This window comes from Felis catus, chromosome C2, assembly GCF_018350175.1.
Source record: "Felis catus isolate Fca126 chromosome C2, F.catus_Fca126_mat1.0, whole genome shotgun sequence".
NCBI classification, from domain to species: domain Eukaryota; kingdom Metazoa; phylum Chordata; class Mammalia; order Carnivora; family Felidae; genus Felis; species Felis catus.
In genome coordinates, this window is record NC_058376.1 from 90,535,453 (window position 1) to 90,551,830 (window position 16,378).

At 36.7% G+C, this 16,378-nt stretch overlaps 1 protein-coding gene across 14 annotated transcripts in view; it reads right to left on the bottom strand.

Annotated features, from left to right (window-relative positions):
* The window catches only part of NAALADL2 (N-acetylated alpha-linked acidic dipeptidase like 2), a 1,340,454-nt gene that overhangs the window by 54,746 nt on the left and 1,269,330 nt on the right, over positions 1-16,378 (bottom strand). For all 14 annotated transcript variants that reach the window (XM_023260390.2, XM_023260391.2, XM_045036390.1 and 11 more), the window contains one exon: positions 6,530-6,623. In XM_023260390.2, the coding sequence (XP_023116158.1) occupies positions 6,530-6,623 (94 nt within the window). The remainder of the gene's footprint in view (positions 1-6,529; positions 6,624-16,378) is intronic.

Sequence of the window (16,378 nt, forward strand, 5' to 3'; positions counted from 1 at the left end):
AAGAAGTTAAACAAAAACAAAACCAAACCAAAACAAAACAAAACAAAAAAACAAACAGGTAGAGAATGAAGTGTAGGAGCTAGTGCACTGTGGATAAATAGTCTAACACTGATTTTACAATGCACTGATAAATGGATATTATTTAAAAATGCAATATGCCAGGAGGCAGTGGCTAGTTATGTCTAAACTAAATACAATATAAATCCTTTTTTTTTTTGCAAAAGTACCGAAGTGGCATGCTTACAAGAATCAGATTGACCACTTTGAAAACACTGGCAACACATTCTGAAGATTTTCTTATATTCTAAATATTACCCAGTGATCCAGATAGCCAAAAACAGATGCAAATCTATCAAGACTTTGAACATATTGCGTGGAATGAGTTGTCCCAACAGCATATGTCGGCCTGGTGCCAAGATTGAACCAGGAGCTACTTTCGTGGCCATAGATGCTGCCACTGTGTTGTGTTTGCAACTACATGATCTGGTTATTGGTTGCTTTGGAAGAGTGAACAAAGACTTCCTAGAAGGAATTAAATTCATGTGTGGTTTATTTTTCATTAGTCTCCTCCTGAGGCAGAAAGTTGGAGTTGTACATTTAATAATACATGTGTGTTTAATTATGTTTTGGCTAAACCGAGAAAATGAAAAAAAAAAAAAACTTTAATGAAATTAATCAGTATGAGGGGAAGGGTACTTTATGTTCTATTATAAGCCAACATTAAAAGTGTCTTTAGGAGCACCTGGGTGGCTCAGTCAGCTGAGCACTCAGCTGTTTATTTTGGCTCAGGTCATGATCTCACAGTTTGTGAGTTTGAGCCCTGCATCAGGCTCTGTCTGCACTTACAGTGCAGAGCCTACTTGGGATTCTCTCTTTCCCTCTCTCTCTGCCCATCTCCCACTTGCATACATACACACTCTTCCTCTCTCTCTCAAAATAAGTAAATACCTTTAAAAAAATCTTTAAAAAAACTACTTTAAAATTGTTGCCAGAGAGGCAACACTCATAGAAAAATGGATTGTAGTAGTATCCTGTCATGGGCACAGGGTTTTGTCCTAAAAATACACTTAAGGAAAAAAAAATCACAATACATCCAGCTATTACTAGGATGGGAAAGTAGGAAGATGATAGGAAGTCATTACCATACTTCAATCAATGTAATTACACATATAAAACAGGTATTGGGGAGCCTGGGTGGCTCAGTCGGTTTAGTGTCTGACTTCGGCTCAGGTCATGATCTCACGGTTTGTGGGCTTAAGCCCCTCATCAGGCTCTGTGCTGACAGCTCAGAGCCTGGACCCTGCTTTGGATTCTGTGTCTCCCTCTCTGTCTGCTCCTCCCCCATTTGCACTCTGTCTCTCTCACAAAAATAAATAAACATAATAAAAAATGTTTAATATAGGTACTAAAAAGAAAACTTAAAACCAAATTTGAATGAAGTATTCAGGGTAATGAAGGACATGATGACAAAGGGAAGCTGGTTTAAGGAGACAAACACTGATAATACAGAGACAACCAGATTTTGTTGCAGATTACACTATTAAGAACTCCTGGTTTGAACAAGATTTGGAATGTCAATAAATGAAATACAATATTTAATATAGTTACATAGTCAGAGTCCATACAAAAATACACTGGGGATTGACATTAAACATAGTTTTAGGAAATTGTACCCAATGGATGGCCAATCTCTTACTGAATTTCTCTCAGTTTGAGCAAACAAGGTAAGCTATTTCTGAGAGAATGCTTTTGAGTTTAAGTCCTTGTCACACAAAACAGTTAGTTCCAGAAATGCAAGTTTGGGTCAAACCACTAGATATCTAACATGATTCAGAATTTCCATGGGAACTAAATCTTTTCTTGGAATTGTTTGGATTTTAGATGGATGGATTTGGAATTTTTTCAGGAGGGCACAGGGCCAGGTTGCTAGTATGCCCACACTTTACTATCTATAGGCCGGACAAAAGCTGGAATTGATGCTAACTAAAACCAAAATTGGAGACCGATAGGCTGAGGCCAAATATCACACAAGTTATTTATTTCTTTAAGTTTTATTTATTTATTTTGAGAGAGAAAGTGAGTATGAGCAGGGGAGGGGCCAAGAGAAAGTACCAGAGAAGCCCAAGCACGCTCTCCACTGTCAGCACAGAGCCTGACACAGGGCTTGAACCCACAAACCATGAGATCATGACCTGAGCTGAAATCAAGAGTCGGACGCTTAACCAACTGGGCCACACAGGTGACCCATGCAATTTATAAAGCGTATACTTATTTCTTTTTCCTTTTGGGACATTCATCATAAATTACTCAGAAAGAAGAAACGACATCAGATGGATCTCAATTACTTGTGACTGCTTGTGACTGTAGAAAAGAACCAAAATGACAACTGAATATATGAAACTACAGATCTAGCGGAACAGCCTGTGCTTGCCTCGGTCACATCATCACCTTGAAATACTATCCCTCCTTCCACAATGAAGTTATTGGTGCTAATTAATTATCAGAGCTAATAAAAAAATTAAAAAGTCAGCTAAGTTACCATTGTCAGTTTCTCAAGGAACAGGAGGAAATTCTGCCAACAACCATTTTACCTTTAGTGAGACAATCAGGAAGTGGCAACAAGCCACACAGATCGAAATTGTTTCCTGCTGAGTCTGGCTTTCACTAAATAAATGTGTACATAGCCAGATCAAATGGAAATGACTTTTACTTTGTTTTGCCATTTGTAGTTTCTGCGATAATGGTAAATAATTAACATCCAGAATTCCAACAAAGAAAAATAGCAGATATTAACAGAAATCATCAGAATTACATAGTCATTGTTATTTTGAGGTGATGTTTAAAACATTAAAAAGTAGAGAGAGTGAGAAAGAGTAAATTTAGTAAGGTTATTAAGTGCATACTCCTTAGTCTGCTTCTAGGTTCAAGGGTATGGTTGTACTCACTTATTCTTGACACCTGCCTTTGCCCCCTGCAAACTAGTACCAGTGTCTTATGTGTGCAATTTTTTTGGACATACTTTTATTTGCCACAAGTGCAGCTGAAGCATATCAGTAATCTTATCAGTCACTATTTACACTACATCTCTATGTAACCACATATAAATATTCATTCTCTAACTATTATGTGTTTGGCATTGACCAAATATTAAGAGCCAAGGTCACTCAGTCAAAATGAGCTTTCAAGACCATCCAATAAATCAACTCAAACAAATTATTCACTGGTAAATTATCCTTCTTTCTGGTGGTTGTGAGAACAGTAGAGAATGGTCTGCTGCTACTGTAAACTAGAGTAATAAATAAACAAGATGGCTGGTTGTCAAGGGGTAAAATTACACCGTTGAAAATGCAATTGGGTTTCAGAGACCTTCATACGTAAACTTTTTGCAGTAGGGAGAAACAAAATTTTATAGTTTAGCCTTGAAGGTCACTTTTTTGTAATAACTGTGATTGAGAACTTAAGACTAATCACTGCTAGTTGTCATAACAAAATAAAAATATATATAAATAATTAAAGTTTGTACTAAGCAGTAAAATTAGATGTCATTTAACGTGTAGCACATTACTCTATTTTACAAATAAGGTTATAACTAAAGTAGTTAAAATAGAAAAGTTACATCAAATTGCCCACAATTTAGCAAACATTCGAATGGTCTTTTACTTTAGTATAGAACAAATAATTTTGAATCATGATGACTAAAAGATAAAAATGTATAGCTTAAAGGTGACAAATTGCATCACTTTGATCAAATATTTATACTCAGGTCATAACAAAAGAATTTTATTCCTATATATCTATGTTCTTGACACATTTTGTTTGTTTTGTTTTGTGTTTTTACTATGGGTATATCTTAAGTCTGGCCCACATTTTTCTGAGTGAAAGTAGCAAGGAAACCCAAGGAGTCTCACATCAAAAGAAACAAAACTCAAAAAAAACCCAATAACCAAAGAAAAAGTTCTTTACCTATAGCAGAAGCAGACCAATATACCAGCAAGAAGCCAAAATACGCCTGGCTCATCTGACTGAGCAACTTGATTTTGGGAGCTGTTCATCTAGACTTGGTAGCATCAGGCTGCAGTGGAAATCTTTGTAGAATAACTGTAGCTTCCCCCCAACCCCGTTGTACTGACATGCTTCAGATATAACTATTAAAGAAAGGATTATTAACCTGGCCTATTTTCAGAATATTTTCTGTACCCTCTTCCTTTAACCTAAAACCTGGCTCTTCCATAATGATACTGCTTCGGCCCCAGCCCTCCTAGGTGTGGTTCCTTCTCTCTTACGCTTTGTACCACTAGCCCTAGAAAAACACTAGGAGGTATCACTGCTCATTCTTTGAAGATTTTGGCTCCTGGTTTAGTCACTTCCTCTTACAAGAATACTTCGATCTGAATTCTTGGCAATTTCAATACCCACATACTCTAGACTCTCCTTTCCTTAGCCTCTTTTCTTCTGGTGATTGCTTATCCCACTTCCATGGTTATGTCCTCTCCTGAACGCTGTCCTTACCAATATCTGAACTCTTTGTATGATCACATTTTTAATAATCCCATTTGCTGGCCAGCAGCAAATGAGTCTTTTTAGCTCACTCAATTCTTTGATCTCACCATGAAGTAGTATTTATTGATCCTCCTTCCATTTTGTTCCCCCTCCTTTCTTTCATTTCCTCATTTTTATTCCATACCCAGTTTAGATACTTTGATCCACCCTCACGAGTGCTCCTGTGCACATACTCTCAGTTTTAACTTATCTAGGTCATTGTCCCTCTCTCATTAGAGCTCTAGCCTGATTAAATCCAACTATGTCAGTTCTATATCTGAATCGCCAACTGAAGGCTGAATAATTGTACTGACTTATCTCATTAAAAATATATTATTTCTTGGGACACCTGGATGGCTCAGTTAGTTAAGCGTCTGATTCTTGATTTTGCCTCAGGTCATGATCTCATGGTTCGTGAGATCGAGCCCTGTCTCGGGCTCTGTGCTGGCAGTGAGAAACCTCTCTCTCTCTCTCTCCCTCTCTCTCTGCCCTTGCTCTTCTTACGCGTGTGCATGCATGCGCTCTCTCTCAAAAATAAACGAATATATATATACATATACATATATATATATATGTATATGTATATATATATTTCTTCTGAGCTCCAATGCTGCCCAAAATATAGGCATACCTCATTTTATTGTCCTTTGTTTTACTGATTTTCACAGATACTACATTTCTTAAAATTGAAGGTTTGTGGCAACTCTGCATCAAGCAAATCTAAGATAGAAACTTGACAAAAGTGGAAAAGATGGAAACTATACAGAGACCAGCCTAAATATACCAAAAACAGAGCAATCCGAGGCTACTTCCTATGGGAACAAATAACCCTAAACAGCTCAAGTGCTCTTAGGGTTTTACAGCCAATATAATAAAGTCATAAGAATCACTGAGGGAGGAAAAATTGTGTCATAGTATTCTTCAGGTTAAGAAGCAATCCCAGTAGTCAAAATAAAAAAAAAAAAAAAAGGAATTAAATTTTCAGAAACTTGAAATATTTGGCTGTTAAGAATAAATCATTTTCTTTTTTTTTTAATTTTTTTTTTAACGTTTATTTATTTTTGAGACAGAGACAGAGCATGAACGGGGGAGGGTCAGAGAGATAGGGAGACACAGAATCTGAAACAGGATCCAGGCTCTGAGCTGTCAGCACAGAGCCCGACGCGGGGCTCGAACTCACGGACTGTGAGATCATGACCTGAGCCGAAGTCGGCCACTTAACCGATTGAGCCACCCAGGCGCCCCATAAATCATTTTCTAAGAAAGAAAAAGAATAATCCATTTTGTAAGGATTACTGCTTAGGTACTTAGATAAAATAGTGAATTTTGTATTGAGAAGTTTATGTCTAAAAATCACCCATAAATATCTGTCAATAAGATGTGTGACTCAAAAAGGAGGAGGGTGCATTCTTTAATTACAATACTGCCCTTTGTATTTGGTTAATAAAGAAAAAGTATAAGCCTTGTTGAAAGATTTGTATGTAGATAAAGGGGAAATGCAGGTAATTATTAGAATTCTGCAGAAAGAGATCTATTCAAACATGAAGGGATTGAAATAGAAACTATGGAGATAATTCTCTTCTTGTCCCCCTTAATCTAGGATGAGCCAACACTTTAGTGAAATGAAATGGGGCCCATACTTCAGAAATTAATCCCAAAGATTGATTTGGGTTGGCTTGATTTGGATTGATTTTGATTTGAATTTTATTTGAATTGATTGAATTTTAGATACAAACTTACTTACCTACTTATTTATTTATTTGGGAAAATACCTAAACTATATTTTTGCCATGCGGAAAATGATAACAGAAGTTTGAAATTACAAATCTCATATTTCCTCTAAGCCCTTCTCATGATAATCCTCTCTAAGAAGGGAGTCACTGCATTGCCATAGCTAATAATATAGCATATATTTTTATCCATTGCTTGTTAAAAATTAGTTGAACCATCTTTCACTTGCTAAAATTACTGTAATTCAAAGAAAAATTACCTTTAAGACTGTTTTGAACTTCTATAGCTATATCAAGAGCATTAAAGGGCAGAACTGGTTCATTGGCAATTTGCAAAATCACTTCTCCCGAGAGCTGAAAGAAAAAAAAAAGATGGTAGCATTCAGTTTGAAGGGTTTTTGATTTGTTTGTTTTTCATTACTTCATGCATTCTTATATAACCACGGTAGTAAAACACATAGGGGAAAATATACTTTTATAAGATATCTTTTCCTTTTAAACTCTTTTTTCTTTTCTTTTCTATAAAAAAAGGAAAAAAAAACCCTCATGGTATTTTTCATGTCTCGAAATAGTATGAAGGAATATAAAATTTTCCTCCTTTTTAAGCCAAAATATTAAGAAATATTGCCTTAATTGAAGAACTTGTAATATTTAAACTTAAAAAAAATTCCTTATAAAGCAGTTCAGAGTCACACAATAAAACAAACAATAAAGAGAAATAACACTGAAAATCAATATTTGGTTATGAGACTAAGTAAAACTCCAAATAAAATTAATGATCCATTTATTTCATTTAAAATATAATTTAGCCTGAACAAACTGATGGTTACCAGAGGGGAGATCGTTGGGGGTGGGGGGGAATGGGTGAAATAGATGATGGGGATTAAAGAATGCACTTGTTCTGATGAGCACCAGATGTTGTATGTAAGTATCGACTCACTAAATTGTACACCTGAAACTAATATTACAATGTTGGTTAACTAACTGAAATTTAAATACAAACTTAAGAAAAGAATAAAATGCAGTGCTGTTTTCATTTGGAACTAGAAAAATATATAATTTAGTCTAAAAAATTCCATTGAAATCTTAGTTACTGTTTTCCTTAATGCTTTATTTGATTTCTAATTACTTTTCCAAAATGTATCAAAACCAGTATCATGTATATATCTCTGAGGTCAATGTTTAAGTTGAGTTAAAATAATTGTAATGGCGTCCCCAAAACTCATACCTGGAATTTTCATACATGCACATCGCCCTTCTCCCTGCACCCGCATCATATTCCAAAACTATGTTTGGACACCAACACATGTACTACAGCTGAACTAGCATCTGCTTCATAGACTGAACAAGTCAAATGCATTCATATACATCTCAAAGGAACTTAGGGCTGGCTGCAAATGCCATTGTTACTCTCCCTCTCTCTAAACTGATATTGAATATTTACCTAGGCTTAACAAATGTCCCTACATCTCTAATAACCCTGAATCTTTCACACAGGGAAATGTGGCTGTGTTGATGTCATTAACGTACTATGAAATGTTGTTAGTAAATGAAAATATTGTCTTGTGAAATTACACGGGGGAAAATAGCACACTAACTTGAGACATTATAGAACACGTAAAAGAGACAACTTACAAGAAAGATATGATGTTAGATATTCAAATCTACATATCCAACAAGGGTCAAATTCCATTTAATATTTTAAAGTTATAATTCCCAGTTGTTTGCACAATTCATATCATGATAAAAATACAATTCAATTTTATCTTCTTCTAAATACTTGGAGAAATACATCTCTTAGAAATAAAGAGGGAGAAGAAACACTTTTGATGTCCTCTTATTTCTTTGAGATATTTTTCTCCCAAATGTAGCAACCACTTATTCCCAATGCCTAAGGTTTATTTGCAGAGTTTTATCCCCAGCATGGTGATCACAAAAATCCTGGGAAACTGCCTACTCTGATTATGCTGTTTTTCAGGGGAAAAGCTTTATCTGCAGTAGGTGGATATGACTTCTGTCTCCATTCCACCTCACTACATCCAAATCATGTAAGAAATGCTGATATTTGGAAATAAATTATTTGTAAAAAGGAATTTTTAAAAAAGATTAAGAAGCATTATAGTTCTTTTTTCAATTTGCACTGGATAATAGAAACTACAGAACAGACATGTTTTGTTTACAGTTTTGGAATCTGGAAACCACACATCATAAAAGATTAAAATGAAAGAAGGTGGAGGGAGGAGAAAGGCAACTTCACTTTTTGCTGCTGGAGAAAGTTGTTTTGTTCTATTTTAAGAGTCATTTGGCAACTCAAACAACTGGAATATAAGCCAGCCACTTTGCTATTTGTCTCAAAAAGAACCTGACAACAAATACTGGGACTTTCTAAGGCACCTGGTCCATGATAGAATGTTTGGACTAAGTTGGGTTTATTTGCAGCTTCATAAGCAAGAGGGAGATTTGCGTAGGTCTTGCCATGAAGAAGAGATGAGTCAGACTCACCCTCTTCTCATCCACTCTTTTTCAAGCAAGCCAAGGCAACATTCCCTTATATTTATATAAGGCCCCATTCTTTCCAAAGTGCTTTACACCTAAATATCTCATTCGATTATCTTGACAAACCTAGAGGCAAGTAGTGGGTAAATTAACCTTTTGTTAAAAAGGTAAGTGTAGGGGCGCCTGGGTGGCGCAGTCGGTTAAGCGTCCGACTTCAGCCAGGTCACGATCTCGCGGTCCGTGAGTTCGAGCCCCGCGTCAGGCTCTGGGCTGATGGCTCGGAGCCTGGAGGCTGTTTCCGATTCTGTGTCTCCCTCTCTCTCTGCCCCTCCCCCGTTCATGCTCTGTCTCTCTCTGTCCCAAAAATAAATAAAAAACGTTGAAAACAAAATTAAAAAAAAAAAAAGGTAAGTGTATATAAGCCTTACTGTGTTCTAGTCCATGATGGTGATATAGGAGGATCCCGAATTTACCTCCTCCCATGGACACACTGAATCTATAGCTACATGCTAAAACAATTCCCTCTGGAAACAAAAACAAAAACATCTAATTGAGTGATTCCTACATATCAGGTGAATGAGAAAAAAAAACCCACTATGAAATGTATAAGAAAGGCTGAGACACACTCTGACCATAAACACTACCACATCACACTAACATACAATTGGGAAAAACCTCATAACTCCCAATTTCTCCCTGAGGAGAAAAGGGTTTGGATCCAACATGAAGTGCTCTAACTTTTAAGACCTCCACCTGAGGCACAGGCACCCAAAACACCTAGCCCTAAAAGCCAATGAGACTAGGGTCCACAAAACCTACAAACCTATAGCAAACAAAGAAACAGCTTTTAAGGTGCTTGAGAGGACTTGTTGTGAGTCCCCAGGGCTCACTGAAGAGGTAGCAAGCCCAAAATGTCTATATCCCAGTCACCAACTGAAAGACGTCTATTAACTTATCTTAAAAAGCAACAGCCCAAGAGTCAGGCTTCTAATTTAACACACATCTAAGGGCCAACTGCAATTCTCTGGAGATTGAGGAGGCTGGCAGGTGCCATTTTTGCATTCTCTCTCTGCCCTGCTCCAGGTCACCAGTGTCTCCCTGAAAGGAGCTTGAGCACATGTCTGGTGCCCAGTTTTTGTGGCTGCCTCCCAGAAGAGGCACCCTTGATTGCCTGGCTCTGATGGCCAGTGGGGCTTGACTTTTCAAGTTTGAATTCCCATAGGACTGTAGCAAACAAAGCAACACTTCTTAATCAGCTATCTCCTTAGGGCTCAGTGCAAAAAAGTGCAGAGAGAAATGCCAATCTCCCAGTCTTTCCTTGAAAGAGGACTATCTGCATACTTTAAAACTGCTGCCTGAGGGGTAGGCCTCTAATACAACATGCATCTAGGGACAGACAGATCTTCCCCAAAGAACAGGGAAGCCAATAGACTTGATCTTAGCATTCTTCCTGTAGCCTGACAACAGCAATATCCTCCTGGAAGGAGTTTATATACATATATGGCACCCCAGCTTTTGCAGCTGCCACCCAGGGGAAATACTCCTTGATGGCCTGGCTATGGAAGCAAGTGGAGCTTGCATTCACAAGTTTTCACAGGACTGTAGCCAACAAAGAAGGACTTCTTAACTGGCTATCCCTTTAGGGTTCAACACTAGGAAGACTATGGAAATGCCTGTCTCCTAGTCTTTCCTTGAAAGAGGTTTATTTGCATACTTTAAAAGGTTGGTGCCTGATGGTCTTGCTTCCAATTAGCCTGCATCTAGTTGCTGACTGAGATTCTCCCTTTTGGGACACTCACAGGTCTTGGCACACGCTCACTCAACTACTGTAAGCCAAATCACAAAGGTTTAAGCAACAAGCAAGAGCTAAGGCCAGGCTGAACAATACAGTTTGCCTCCTATGTGAGACCATTCCATCAAAAATGAGAATGGCAGTTGTTTTATCTAGTGCACAGGAAGAAACACAGGGAGTGAAGAAAAGTGAAGAATCAGGGAAATATTCTCCAAATAAAAGAAAAGATAAAACTCCAGGAATAGACTTTAATGAAATGGAGATATGTGATCTACCTGATAAAAAGCTCAAAATAATGGTCATAAATTTGCTCACCAAGATAAGGAGAACAATGCACAAAAAGTGAGAATTTCAATAAAGATAAATGAAATATTGAAAAAGTATAGAACAGAAATCATAGAATTGAAGAATACAATAACTGACCTGAAAAATTCAATAGAGGGGTTCAACAGCAGACTAGAATAAGCAGAAAAAAGGATTAGCAAACTCAAAGATACAAATTCCTACCATCAGGAGTATAAATAGAAAAAAAAAAGAATAAAAAAGAGTGTAGGAAGCTTAAGAGATATCATCAAACAGATCAATACTCACATTATAGAGGTCCCAGGAGGAGAAAAGAAAGAGAAAGGGGGCAGAAAGTTTTATATATATATTTTTTAATTTGAGTATAGTTGACACACAATGCTACATTAGTTTTAGGTGTACAGCATAGTGATTCAACAACTCTATAACCTTACCCTATGCTCACAAGTGTAGCTACCATCTCTCACCATACAACACTATTGCAACATCACTGACTATATTCCCTACACTGTGCCTTTTATTCCTGTGACTTATTAATTCTGTAACTAGAATCCTGTATCTCCCACTCCCCTTCACCCATTTGGTCCATTATCCCAATCCCCTTCCCTCTGGTAACCAGTTTGTTCTCTGTATTTATAGGTATGATTCTGCTTTTGTTTGTTTATTCATTTGTTTTATTTTTTTAGATTCCAGATATGAGTGAAATCATAAGTAGTAGAAAGCTTATTTAAAGAAAAAATGGCTGAAAACTTCCCTAGCCTATAAGATCCAAATAAGACCAATCCAAAGAGAACCACACCAAAACACATTATAATTAAATTTTCAAAAGTTACAAACAAGAAGAGAATCTTAAAAGAAACAAATGAAAAACAACTTGTTCCATATAAGAGAACCTCCATAAGACCATCAGTACATTTTTCTGTAGAAACTTGGCAGGCCCTGAAAGACTGGGATAATATATTCAAAGTGCTAAAAACAAAACAAAACAAAACAAAACAAAACAAAACAAAAACAAAAAAGCCAACCAAGAATACTCTGCCCAGCAAATTAGTACTTCAGAATTGGAGAGATAAAGAGTTTTTCACACAAGCAAAAGCTGAAGAAATTCACCCCCACTAGACCGGTTTTACAAGAAATGTTGAAAGGAACTCTTTAATCTGAAACAAAAGGATGATAATTAGTAATAATAAACATGAAAGGCTACATTTCACCAATAAAGATAAATATGTAGTTAAATCCAGAATACTCTAATTTTTAATGGTGGTGGGTAAATCACATAAATCAAGTATGAACCAAAAGACAAAAATATTAAAAACAACTATGTTAAGTTTTTAATGTATATACAAGGTAAAGATGAAATTGGGCATCAAAAACATAATATGTAAGGGGTGTGGAAGTTAAAAGTATCAAGCTTTAGTATGCATTTGAATTTAAGTTGTATTCAGGTTAAAATAGATTACTATAAATATAAGACGCTTTATATACATTTCATGGTAACAACAAAGGAAAAACCTATAAGAGATACACAAAATTAAAGATAGCAACTGAAGCATACCACTAGAGAAAATCAGTAAATCATAAAGGAAGAAAGCAAAAGAAAAAGAAACAAAAGAACTATAAAACAACCAGAAAATAATTAACAAAATGGCAATAATAAGTCTATGCCTATCAATAAGTACTTTAAATGTAAATTGACTAGGGACACCTGGGTGGCTCAGTCATTTAAGTGTCTGACTCTTGGTTTCAGCTCATGTCATGGTCTCCTGGTTCCTGAAACTGGCTCTTCCCTGGCAGTGTAGAGCTTGCTTAGTCTTCTTTCTCTCCTTTCTCTTTACCCCTTCCTCTCTCTCTCTCTCTCCCTCTCTCTCTCTCTCTCTCTCTCTCTCTCTCTCTCTCTCTCTCTCAAGATAAATAAGTAAACATTTAAAAACATAAATGTAAATGGACTAAATTCTCCAATGAAAAGACATAAATCTCTATGGATTTAGATATATTTAGATATATCTATGGATATAGAGACAACAAATCTCTATAGATTTGTTGTCTATAAAAACACAAGACCCAGCTCTCTGTTGCTCACAAGACATTCACTTCAGCTTTAGAAACACACCCAGCCTGTAAATTAATGAAGAGAAAATAATAAGTTTCATGTAAATGGAAACCCAAAGAAAGCAGAGGCAGCTTAACTTATATAAAAATAGAGATGGTAACAGGAGACAAAGAAAGTCATTATATACTGATAAAGGAGTCAATCCAACAAGAGGATATAAAATTTGTAAATATTTATGCATTCAACACTGGAGCATCTAAATATATAAAGCAGGGACACCTGGGTGGCTCACTTGGTTAATCATCTCACTCTTGATTTTGGCTCAGATCATGATCCCAGAGTCATGGGATTGAGTCCTACATTGGGCTCTGCACTGAGCATGGAACCTGCTTGGGATTCTCTCTCTTATTCTCTTTCTCTCTTTCTCTTTCTCTTTCTCTTTCTCTTTCTCTTTCTCTTTCTCTTTCTCTTTCTCTTTCTCTTTCTCTTTCTCTGTCTCTCTCTCTCTCTCTCTCTCTCTCCCCCTCTCCCCTGCTTACATGCTTTCTCTCTCTCTCAAATAATAAAATAAAATAAAATAAAATAAAATAAAATAAAATAAAATAAAATAAAATAAAAAAGCAAATATTAACAGACCTGAAGACAGAAAATAGATAGCAGCAATACAGTAACAGTAGGGGGTTTTAATATCCCTTTCAACAATGGATAGCTCACCCAGACATAAAATCCCTAATGAAACATTGGACTTAAACTAGACATTTGACCAGATGGACCTCACAGATATTTACAGAACATTCCATCCAATAGTAGCAGAATATATATTCTTCTCAAGTGCATATGAAACATTAGCCACCAAAACTGTCTTAATTCAAGAAGATCAAAGTCATATCCAGCATCTTTTCTGATCACAATTGTATGAAACTAGAAATCAATGTCAAGATGAAAACTAAAATTCACAAATATGTTGAGATTTGGGGTGGCAAATTATCTCATTGGCTCAGGTGGCTGAAGTGCATGACATTGACAATTGCATGATCCTTGACAGCAAGAGCTGTATGGGGCCCTGAATGGCTGCAAGGGCTATTGGGCTTTTCAAAGGCAAGGGAACAGGGCATATGGTGGTGGTAGCCAGAGCCGGTGGTGTGCACATATGTGGCTATGGAGCTGGCTGCAGGTGCTTGCATAGTGGCAGGGGCCAGCTGCAGGCACACACACACATTGGCAAGAGTGCTGGCCAGCAGCAGGGCCTGGGGCCAACTTTGGGTACATGAGCAGCTGCAGGACCTGGGCAATCAGTGAGTACCCAGGTGGCTGCAGGGTCTAGTTGCAGGCCAATGCACTTTGGAGGCTCTGGTAACAGGAGTCAGTGTCAGCAGCACTCAGGTGTGTACTACAAGGGCTATTTGCAAGTGCCTGCAGCAGTAGAGGACTGTGACAGGGGTCAGGACTGGCTTCAGATACAGAAGCAACTATGGAGGGTTTGGCTGTCAGTGTGTACTCATGTGGCTGCAGAGGCTAGCCATAGGTGCACACACACTAATGGCTGGTCATACAAATTGGAACCAGCTGTGTACACATGCATAACTACAGAGGGACTAGTTGCTGGTACACAGAGGTGCAGGCCAGGGATAGGAGTAGGATCAGGTCCTTTGTGTAGCTATAAAAGGTTAGGGCATCTGGTCATTCATTCTGCTCTATTTTGCTTGCAGTGAGAACTCTTTCTGGCTAGGCAGTTCTCTCTTGGCACTGAGCAGTGCTAACCTAGGCGACAGGATGTTGCAGGCAAAATGAAGTCGTTCTTCCTACTCTTTTTGTGTGGTTATTCACAGGTTATTTTGCTCTGCTATTTTGTTGAAACTCCTTAGGTGGGCCCCTGAGATCAACCAGAGCTATTTTCATTCTTGGACAGCTGTCTAATTTTTCTTTGTGGGAAGATGGGTGCCTGGATCTCCTGGTCTGTCATCTTGGTGACAACACACCCCTGAGCTATCTGAAATGCTATTTAATAACTTTACAATCACACAATCTTATTAAGACCCTTATGCCCTTCTTTCCCAACTCTTCCCAGACCACCCTACTCCTGAGCAAAGGATAAAGAAAGAATGCATTGGAACAACAACAACAAAGTTGTTTTATAGTAGTAAAAGTCTTTAAAAAAATAAAGGATTATTATATAGAAAGATTAATTAATGAACCCACATTGCAAAGACCTTCTTCTCTCAGTAGGTAATATTGCTATTTCTAGAGTTATTGGTTTCATTGGTATCAGGCAAAATTAAATTGTTGAAAGATAATAATTACTAATCCAGCCTTCTTCTAGATTTTAAGGGTAATAAAGGCAAATCATATTTTGACATATAAAAGTTTCTCTCTTCAACCTAAAATAATTTTAGGTATTTAAAGGTGTAGAAGACTGTTTTTAGAAATTTTAGAGGAAAATAAACATATAAACACACACACACATGTAATTTTGGGTTAAACTTTGTAATAATATGTTGCTTTATTGCCTTGCAGAGAGGTATTTTTATACTCTCTGATTTTAGCAAAAATCTTTCCCTTATTCACCTGTCTAAAGGGAAAAAAAGATATTTATTTACAAAACTGAAAATATTTTATTTACAAAACTGAAAATATTCCTATCTATGGTAGGAATATTCCCCCCCCTCAATTATTTTATCTCATTGACAAAGATGATGACTGTATTTGTAATGATTGCTTTGAATGAATTTATTTAATTTATTAACATTGGAAAAAATAGATTTATTAAAGCAATACCAATACCATAGTTCCATAATGTATTTTTTTAGTTACAGGTAGAGCTGTTCAGTAAATATGCTATTTGTTCTATGTTTATAATTCCAAATTACAACAACCATGGTTTATACCTTATACTTAAGCTATAAGTTCAACTATCGTTGTGGGATTGTTTTTATGTCCTTGGTCAGGCTTAGGGTGCAATATAGACCCACTCTAGAAGGTAGTGCTGTGAGATAATTATAACACCTATTTTATAGGTTAGTGTGAGAAAGAAATTGAGAGACTGAGTTGCTATGGCATGGTGTGACATAATATGACAAATAGTAGATGAATCATGAACCATCTCACTAGTATATATTGAGTTTTTTATTGCGTGATCATCGCTGTACTACTGGGAGAAAAGAGAAATATAAGACTTACTTTCCTGATAGAGACAAGTTATTTCACTTTCACAAAATTGGAAAAGAAGTTAACAGTAGAAAATTTAGTAAACATGAATCTTTTGTTTCCTAGAAAGCACCATTTTCCATTCCACTTTAAACCATACCATGGGATTCTGCCACATGTACATATTTTGGGCTCAAGATACTCGAGTGTAAAAGGGGCTAGATATTCCAGAAGAAAGTAATAAAATGAGCAAAAACCTTGAGACAGAAAGAAACACAGATTTTTAGAAAAACTTGAAGATACCAGTGTAACTGCAGTAGAGTT